Genomic DNA, 9797 nt, shown 5'->3' on the forward strand with positions numbered 1-9797 from the left:
TTCTTTCTTCCTTCCTTCCTTCCTTCCTTCCTTCCTTTCTTTCTTTCTTTCTTTCTTTCTTTCTTTCTCTCTCTCTTTCTCTCTTTCTCTCTTTCTTTCTTTCTCTCTTTCTCTCTTTCTCTCTTTCTTTCTTTCTAAGATTTATTTATTTTATATATGGGGGTACACTGTTGCTGTCTTTAGACGCACCAGCCCAGAAGATGTTTTCTTCACTCTGACAAATAGCCATCCCAGCCCCAGGCTGCTCACACGTTGTTTGTTTGTTTGTTTATTGATTAATCTGTTAATTTATATATTCATTTGAGACCTCCCAAGGCCTTTGAACTTATTTGTCTGTTTCTTGGACACAGGGTCTCACAGTGCCGTCCCTCCCTGACCTGTAATTTACTATGTAAACCAGGCTGGCCTCAAATTCACAGAGATCTGCCTGCCTTTGCCTCCTAAATGCAGGGATTAAAATGACTTCACTTCAACCCTCTCCCTTGAAATCAAAACAAAACAAAACAGAACAGAGAGAGGGGCTGGAGAGATGGCTCAGCGGTTAAGAGCACTGACTGATCTTCCAGAGGACCTGAGTTCAAATCCCAGCAACCACGTGGTGTCTCACAGCCATCTGTAATGGGATCTGATGCCCTCTTCTGGTGTGTCTGAAGACAGTGACAGTGTACTTACATACATGACATTAATTAATTAGTTAATTAATTTAAAAAGATAGGGTCTCGTTGTGTAGTCCAGGCCTAGAACTCATGATCTTCATGCTTCCACCTCTCAGATGTTTAATTACTGTGCTGAACCACCATATTTGGCACTTCTATGAAAGGATCATTCGATAGAGGCCATGGGTCAATGTCAAGTGTCTTCCTTTTTAGCTTTAGTTTTTTTTTTCAAACAGGATCTCTTACCGAGACTGAAGCTCACTAAATTCACTGACCTCAGACTGGCTAGGTTGCATGACTGTCCAGCAAGTCCCCAGGACCATACTGTCTTTGCCTCCCAGAACTAGGGGCAAGGCATCCTTCCCCTGCCTTTTTAACATATGGGTAACTAGGATCTGAATTCAGGTCCTCATGAGTTACTCACCAAGTCATTTCCTCAGCCTCCTTACATTTTTTCTTTATGTGTAGTGTGTATATTTTCCTTTGTTCGTGTGTGTGTGTGTGTGTGTTCCTGTGTATGTGTGTGTGTGTGTGTGTGTGTGTGTGTGTGTGTGTGTGCGCACGCACAGGAGTGGATGCGAGGACCAGAGGGGATGTTAGGTGTCCTGCCTTTTTGCTCACTACCTTATTAGATGGAGTCTCTCTTTGAACCCAGAGATAGGCTGGCAGCCAATGTGCTCAGTAACCATGTTGTCTCTACCTACACACGGTTGTAGGCTTAGATTTTTCTCTAAATGTACTTTCTTTAGGGTTCTTAAGTGCTTCAACCTCCCTTCTAGCCCACTGACCAGAGGTAGGGGAGAAAGAAGGTTAATAGGAAAAGGGGGCTGGGGACCTGTTTAGTAGTGGTTCTTCGAGGTGATTCAACCCTTTGTTGTCAGGATACCAGCAGTCCAGTCCAATAGCAAACACCAAACACAAATTGGTAGTATTGGCTTGATCCAACAGAAACCACAAGGCTCTGCTGAATCTGCATGAGTCAGCTGAAATGGCAAAAGTCAGCGGGAATACCACAAGAAGTTCTTTGTCGCCATTTCTCTCTATGAAGTGAAGACCAGTGAATCGTTGCAAGAGTGTCTTCCCACTGTGTGGTCTACTTATACTCTTTTTAAACCTCATGTGCCCTCTTAAGCATCTGCTCCAGCAGAACATCCTCTGATGTGTCTATCACAGCAAAACATCCCTTCTCAAGGCAGCTTCCAGAAAAGCATACGTGACACAACTGAGTTTCCAAAGAAACCAGAAATTTCCACTACCCACAGTAGTGGGGTTACAGGTGGGCCTTACCACACCTGCCTTTTTACATGGGTTCTAGGACTTGAACTTGGGTCCTCAAGGTTGTCTACCAAGCACTCTTACTGCCTGAGCCATCTTTCCAGCTCCCCTGTACTTTTCTTAAAAAAGTCTAGTCTCTCTCATCATATCTGCCCTTCCTCCCTTGGGACCACAGCAGGCTTGTCCTCCAGGATGCTTCCTTCATATTCCAACCCCTCCCCCAGTACCACCAGTTATCAGTCCAAAGCTTTCTTTCCTCTAGGAGGCCTCTAAGGTTCCCACTGATGTTATGCCAGTGTCTGAGGTGACCTGGCCTGATCTTCATGTAGCTGAGAGAGTGTCTCTTTGTGCTGCCCAATGAATGGCTGCCCTGTCCTGGCTCAGGACTCAGAACAGGCAGGTAACAGGAGAAGTTTCCCCTCTCTCTCCTTAGGTTTGCACCTGATGTGCTCAGCTTTTCTGCTAGCCACAGGCTGCCAGGCAGGAAAACTGGATTACTTGGATTGAGAAGCACAACGTAAGTTTCCAGACCTAAATGCTTCCCATCTATCCTCTCTGGACACAAGGGCCCACTTGGGTGGGGGTGGGGGCTGGCTCAGACCTCTGTCTGCTCTGCCCTGACTTTTCTGTTCTCTGCAGGGATTTGGGCCTCTCCATGCAGCAGCGTGCCTTGCAGACACTGTTTTCCTCTGCGGTCCAGGGTTTGAACTGCAGCAGCGCTTCTAGGCTAGGAAACATAGGAGCTGGTTAACCGTCTATACCTGTGCCCAGGCTGTGAGCAAATGCCCAGGTGACATTCACTTTCTAAAAGAGACAGTAATCGTCCCCAAACAGCTCACCTTGCTGTTTCAGACTACAAAACCCCCTCCCAGTTCCACAAAGGTGCATGAAGTGGTATCGTTACATTGTTTTACCATCTTATAAAATGCTGCATTATTTGTTTTGCACAGATAATACAGGCACAGCCTTGCAACCTCTAAACGATATATTTTATATGTAGGCACTGCCCCCACCCAGTCCTTCCCAGAAGTAACTACTCTTTCCGATCAAGGGCGTGTGTATTTTTCCAGATGCTCCACACGTTACAACTTTAGTCTTCACGAGAAGGTTCTACATATTGTGAGTACTATTTGGCGAATGAAGAAATGACCCATGGCACAGAAAGGCAGTGAGCAAATCCAAAGTTCAAGGTTCAACCAGTGCCCCCCAGAGACTTGCTCCTAAATTTATTCTTGAACTCTCCCTTGTCTCAGGGAAGCTGGCTGGGGTGAGAAAAGGCGTGCAGAGCCCTGTCCCAGGTGCTGAAGGCTCTGGTAGAACCAGAGGATCCCATAGCCCATGCCCAGAACAGGTATCTGACAGCTGCAGGAAGGGATACAATGCGCTTGTAGAGGGAAGGCAGAAGGCCACACACTCTGCTTGAACAACTGGATCTGTGTGTGGTATCAGGCTGCTCTCTCTTGTTGATTCTTGCTTATCTGCAGGACAGAAACTTAGTCACAAACTAATGTGAGAACCCACACTTGACAAAGGCAGAAGTTCTGAGCAAGGTAACTATTCCAGCTCATGGAAAGGGGCCTAGGCTATCCCAGCTCATGGAAAGGGGTCCAGGCTATCCCAGCTCATGGAAAGGGGCCCAGGCTATCCCAGCTCATGGAAAGGGGTCCAGGCTATCCCAGCTCATGGAAAGGGGCCCAGGCTATCTCAGCTCATGAAAAGGGGTCCAGGCTATCCCAGCTCAAAGAAAGGGGTCCAGGCTAATGCATGGTAGCTTCTCCCACACGACGGCCCAGTATTACTGGAAGAAGTGGAGTGAGCCTCTAGGATGTCTGGATTAGCAAACATCCACGTGGCTCAGTTGCAGCAGACAGCAGTAGGACACGTGCTACTTTGAATGATGGCAATACAGGAGTGAGCCTCTGAGTGTTACTTTGCAGAACCTGAAGAATAACTCTAAGGACCATTCCTAACTTCCCAGGCTTCTTCCCCAGGCCTCCCTCCCTCTGTGCATCCTGTCTATAAATTGGACATGTGGTTGCTTAAAATGAGCAGTAACCAGCAGCCCACAGACCTATCCTACAAATTCCTCTGTTTAGAACTGTCTCTTCTCTTCCACATCCCACCCTTCATCCTTTAGCTATTCCTTTTCTCGGAGGAACCTTTCTGGGCTCCTCATTACACACACACACACACACACACACACACACACACACACACACACATACACACTTCCTAATTAGCTCCTATAACACCAGTGGCCATCTTGCCACCAGACCCCGTGCTCTAGGGGACTGGGCAAATCTTCAATGCTCAGCCCAGAACTTGGCATATAAGACAAGCTAAATCATTTATCGTATCAATAACTGAAAGGAAAGGAATCATTTCCTGCTTTGGGGTTCAGACTGTGACTGAACAGTAGAGGGGCACCCCCTCCCCAGCTGGGCTTTGCCTCCTCTCAGTCTTGCTACTTTGCTTGGTACACCTGGCGCTTCCTTAGTAGATGCCACCATGCAGGATGGTCCTAGTGTTGCTTGCTAAATAAATGAATGGGTTCTTGGCAAGGAGCTCCTAGAAGGCATTTCCTGTGCAGGTAGTTTTAAGTTTTCTTCCTTGGAGAGTCAAAGGCAGGTCCAGGAAGTGTGCAGAACGAGCCTGGGTTGGAGCTGAACAGGCTGGAGGACAGATAGAAGAATCCTTTCTTTCTCTGTCTTTCTTACTGTTGTCCTGCAGGAATGAAGGCCAGGGCCCAGGTCACTGATGTGATTCCCTAGTACGGCCCTCTAAGCTTTCTGATTGTGATGGCTGAGGCCCAGGTGTTGGTCCTCAGTTACCTAGCACTTTCCTCCTTCAGAGGAGGGGATGTGATGGGAAAGAGGAGAGATACCGAGCTCTACCTCCCCGAGACCCCCCCCCCCCCCGTCTCTAGTCACTAGACACACTGGGAAGGGAGTAGGGGTCAGGCTAGGTCGGAGGAGGGGCGGAGTGGCCAGACGGCTGGTGTCCTCTGGTGTCTGGAGTCCAGCCCCGGGCTCTCAGCCCCCGCGAAGAGAGGCGAGCCGGAGCTGTGCAGTGAATGCAAAGAGCTGGGCGAGCTCCCAGCCCGGCGCCGCCGACGGCGTCCTCAACCGCGGCCCAATGAGAAAACAGCAGATAATTTATTCTCTAATCCCGGTTCGGGTGCCGGGCGCGGGCGAGTGGCGTGGGTTGGGGGGTGGGGTGGTCCCCTCGTCCTCTCTCCCGCTCCCGCGGCCACCCCTCCCCCGCCCGCGGGCTCGGGCCGCGCACACACACATTTCCTGACAATTAGCGAGCACACCTTGGCCGCGCGGCCTCCGGCAGCGCCGCCGCTTTTGTCTCCCGCCCGGCGGGCGCAAAGTTGCCGCCGCGCCGCGCCGCTCCGGCTGCCGGCCGCCCGCCGCCGTCGGGGGGCGTGGAGGGCGGGTGGGCCGGGCGCCGGGCCCGGGCTAGGGGGGCCGCAAAAGAGAAGCGGAAGAAAAGTAAGGCAGCGCTGGCCCCTTCCTTTGTTACAGCCTGAGTGTGAGCGGGCGTGAGCGCGCGCGGGAGTGCCGATGCGCGCCGGGCGGTGCGTGTGAATGTGCGTGTGTGCGCGCGCGTGTGCAAGGGCGCGTGTGTGGATGCGGGTCGGGACCCGAAGGCGCGAGGTGGCAGCTCGGGGCAGGGAGCGGGACCCGCTTCCCGGTCTTTCTCGCCCGTGCAGAACTCGGGCGTGCGGGCAGGTAGCCGGCCGGCTCCGGCTCCTCCCGAGACGCAGCTAGTGGCTGCTTTCAGATGGAAACCCAACCCAGGCCGGGACTGGGCGGGCTGCGGGGAGAGGGCTGGAAGGAGGCGGCCCGCGGGGGTCTGCCCCGCCGCAGGGGGCGCCGGAGGTGCGGGGAGTTCCCGGAGGAGCCGGAGACGGCCCCTGCGAGCCCTGGAGGGCGCGAGGCTTTGGAGGTGGTTCGTGCGGCCAGGGAGCAAGCGGGAGAGGGGCGGGGGCTAGACGAAGTCTGTCTAAATGCCAGTTCCCTGAAGTTCAGCGCGTCGGTTGTCATTTCATCCCTTAATGCATATTTATGCCATGCCGAAATAGGCTTCATAATTAACTCCTGGAGTCATTCGCAGAGGTTAAAGGGACCCCGAAGATTTGTGCATTGATTGGGTACCCAGGCAGTGCGTGTGTGTGTGTGTGTGTGTGTGTGTGTGTGTGTGTGTGTGTACGCGCGCGCGCCCCGTGCGAACCCATTGAGAAGAATAATTATTTTTCTCCGCTGGAAGCTACAGTCGAGAATGAGACCAGGAGGGAAGAGAGAGGTTGGAGAGGGAGAGGGAAAGAGGGAGACAAAGGAAGTGAGTGCAAGAGAGGATCCGGCTCAGCATCCGAACTGTGAGTACTGAGCGGAAAACAGGCAGAAAGTGCTGGGAGTCGGCGACCCCTCTGCGGGCCGGGTTGGGGGGCCGGGAACCGCCGAGGACTGGCGTCTCTGCTTTGGGTTGGGCAGGGGCTCCTCCAGCTCCCGCAGGCTTACCTGAAAGCCAGATCTGCCCCGCTGTCGCCTGCGCCAACCACTGTCCTGGCTAGGCTAAAAGGAAGCCCCCCATCCGGGCTGCGTTGCCTTTGTTCCTTCTAAAGGATTTCACAGCTAGTGGGCTTCAGGAGGGAATGCGAGGGAGCTAGCTCTCTAAAAGCTTGGGTCTATCTCCCCTTGGCTGAGTGAAAGCCACTCTGAGTGCTCCCCTCTTTCCTTCGCCGCCTGGTGGAATGAGATCAGAAAGGGGCTGTAACTGAGGCAAGGACCAGGACTTTGTGGCACCTGTGCATTTGGCCCATAGAAGGGAGAAACGGCGGTGTCTGGTACCCCAGGAGCAGAGAGAGGTCCTGGAAGCCCTTGTGCAAGAGGCTGGGAGGAGCCATGTCCAGTGCAAAACCACCAACTCCAGCGAACGTGAGACAAATGTGTACCGGGGAGGGGGAGGCATAGACAAGCTTCTTCATTCTCCCTCCAATGCTTTCCAGTCATTGTGGCTTGGGGGTCTAATAGGACCTCTGTGCCTTGAGCTTCCTCCCATCCCTCTTCCTCCTCGGGGGCCCTTGCATACCTAACAAGGGCCGCAGAGAGGCCACCCAGGAGGAGAAACCCTGGCTAGGATAGAGGCCCAGCAAGGCAGCCTTGGCGAAAATAGATACTCGCCTTCCTGAGAAAGGGTCCCTGAACCCGGACGGAGTACCCTTAAAGGAAGGCCCCTGCCTCTCCAGAGCTGATCAGGAGAGGGCGCCTGGGGGTTAGAGGGAGAGCCCTCCTTCCCAAACAACATTCCACAGCCTCTCTTTGGAAGCACCGGTGTTCAGCCCTCAATCTTCATTAGCAGACTCTTCTCCCCTGGTCTGATTCAATATTCCCTGGTGAATTTTCAAAGGTGCTTTCCTCTGCCAGTGAGCAACTCAGCTCAGGGCTAACTTAGCAGGGAAGTCAGCTCCTTGGTGACTGGGTTCTGTATTGAGAGAAAAGGATTGTCCTCCAAGAAGTCCCCATGGTGACAGTTTATCGAGCTCCAAGGGTGCCCCAGCTGAGGCATAAGGGCTGGAAACAGTTTTTACTTTTCAAATTGTCCAGTTCCATCGAAGTTGTGACAGATACAGGCTCTTACATGAACCCTCCTCAGACTCTAGACACAGCTTCCTTCCTCCAAGGGGTTACACACACACAGACATGCACACATGCGCGCGAGAGCGCACACACACACACACACACACACACACACACACACACACACACAGATATGACTATCAGGAGGAAGGCTTCAGAAGCCGGGTCATTCTCCTAAAGACGTGATGAGGACAGAGAGGCCTGAGAGTAGGCATGACCATGTCTAACCCTGTCCTCTGGAGTCATAAGACTTGTGGATGGAGACCTCCGGCATCTCTGACTTAAAGTCATGTTTGGTGGATTGCCCCATACACACACCTCCCCCACGACTGCCAGCTCGAGTCCTATTTGACCCATTGTATGTGGAGCTTAATGCACATTCACTGAAGGACTAGCTGTCCCAGTGTGCCTCACCATCTTTTGAGGGGTAGGGGACATGGCTGAAAGGGCAGGACCAGGCCTGGGCAGACATGAGAACCTTGTGATATTATTCGTGATATTCTCAGGCAAACTGCGTGCACATTTGCCCGTGGGCCAGTATCGCATTTTTCTTTAGCAACATGGTTGACTGAGAACCAGAACTGGAGCCTGGGTTCTGTGCTTAGGAAGCTGGAACTCTGGCGACATAAGCTCCTCGAACTCTTCCTCCTCTCACCCAGCCAACAGGCTTGGTAGGGCTTAAAGAGCTGATGGTACTAAGGCTGGAGCGACCTGTGCCTCTGGCTTCCGCCCTGCTGTCTCCTCAGGGCTTCTCTACTTTGATTTGCTCAAGGCTGTTATCAGTCTGCTATTGCTTCCTCCTCTTCCTCCTCTTCCTCCTCTCTTCCTCCTCTTCACTCTTCTCCGAGAGGCCCAGGACCTGCCAGGCTAGAAGCTGCCTCTCTTTGCCTGGAAATGTTCAGAAAAAGGACAACTGGAGAAAGCCCTTGGGCAAAAGAAATTGCATGCCTGGCTTCTCTGTGGTTTCCTGTTCAACAGAGCAGCATCTACCTCCTTGGGGGGTGGGGGGGATCTCAAGCTGTTAATGAGAGAACCTGAGCTGTTTATTCATGCTTTGGGGTAGAAACAGAGGGTGCACAGGGCAGACCGCAACCATGGAGAACGCTAACTAGTGGCCTAGAGAGAGGGAGTCCGTCCATCCTGTCCCCTGTGGCAAGCCCACTGCTAATCTGGTCCAGTCTGGAGGATAGTGCATGTGAAGCTGAAGGTCCTTCAGGACCTAGCTGTCTGGGTCAGTTACTGGGCCAGGATGTACAAGGATGTACTCACGGATCCATCCCAAACACAGTTCCAAATTGGGAGGTCTATTTGGAGCAGAAGCAACAGATTGAATCTCTGGAGGTTCCTTTGAACCTTCAGTAGCACCTCCCACCATGGTGGGTGGAATCAGATCGCCACCCTGCTCTTCACTGCATCCCACAGCCTAGGTCCTACAAGCACGCAAGCTGCGGAGAGCAAGTACCCTAGCATCTTCCTAATGCCCCATTGCTCTGCCGCCATGGGCTCAGACAGGTCTGCTGGGCTCGAAGCACTCCCCAGAAGACACAGGTTGAGAAGGACCTCTGAAGATTAGTTCTGTTGTGGAGCCATGAGTCTTGATGGAACCGTAGGGTTGATTAATTGAACTTCTGAAAGACCGCCGCAGAAACATCCCATTTATTATGGGCTCACTGGGTGTCCCATGTAGATCGGAGAATGGTGCCCATATGTTTGGCTGTCTCTGGGAATGCTGAGCCCTTCAACCCCCGTGGAAACACTGTTATTGTCCTGCTGTTGGGCCAAGCCAAGTCTCTTCCTGACCTTTCTGACTCTCCTTGTCTTGTCTTTAGCTTGAACCATTGTTAATCCCGAGAACCCAGAAGCAGCTGGGAGCCCTTTAAGGTTATGAGAAGGGATCCTAAACGCTTGTATTTCCCCATCGACACAGGTTCGATTCTAGCTGGACCCAGTTTGCGCCGTTGAGGAAAGGGTACCTCACCTGCCATCAGTGTCAGCTTTCCCAACAGGCAGAGGGCCCCTGTGGGAATGCAGGTCAGGGACAGTCTAGGCCTCCACACTGGACCCTCTTCCTCCCTCGCTCATTCTGCTGCTTCCTTAGCACTTACAAGTGCTGCTTCAGCCCTGGGGTTCTCAGTGCCCTGTGCTTTTATGTGTTCTCCCACCCCAACCCCTTTATACTCTTTCCCTGTCACACATCCCTCTAGTAAAGGGGGTGGGAAAC

The 9797-nt window shown here is 52.6% G+C and overlaps 1 protein-coding gene across 3 annotated transcripts in view; it reads left to right on the forward strand.

Moving 5' to 3' along the window:
* Positions 1 to 5933: 5933 nt before the first annotated feature.
* Lemd1 (LEM domain containing 1) overlaps positions 5934 to 9797 on the forward strand; it is a 66246-nt gene continuing 62382 nt past the window's right edge. Inside the window, exon 1 of one of the 3 annotated variants that reach the window (XM_063271949.1) lies at positions 5934 to 6315. In XM_063271949.1, coding sequence (XP_063128019.1) covers positions 6219 to 6315 — 97 coding nt within the window. In that variant the 5' untranslated portion in view covers positions 5934 to 6218. The remainder of the gene's footprint in view (positions 6316 to 9797) is intronic. The other 2 variants (XM_017598971.3, XM_063271948.1) reach the window with 2 other exon arrangements.

Source organism: Rattus norvegicus, chromosome 13, assembly GCF_036323735.1.
Source record: "Rattus norvegicus strain BN/NHsdMcwi chromosome 13, GRCr8, whole genome shotgun sequence".
NCBI lineage: Eukaryota > Metazoa > Chordata > Mammalia > Rodentia > Muridae > Rattus > Rattus norvegicus.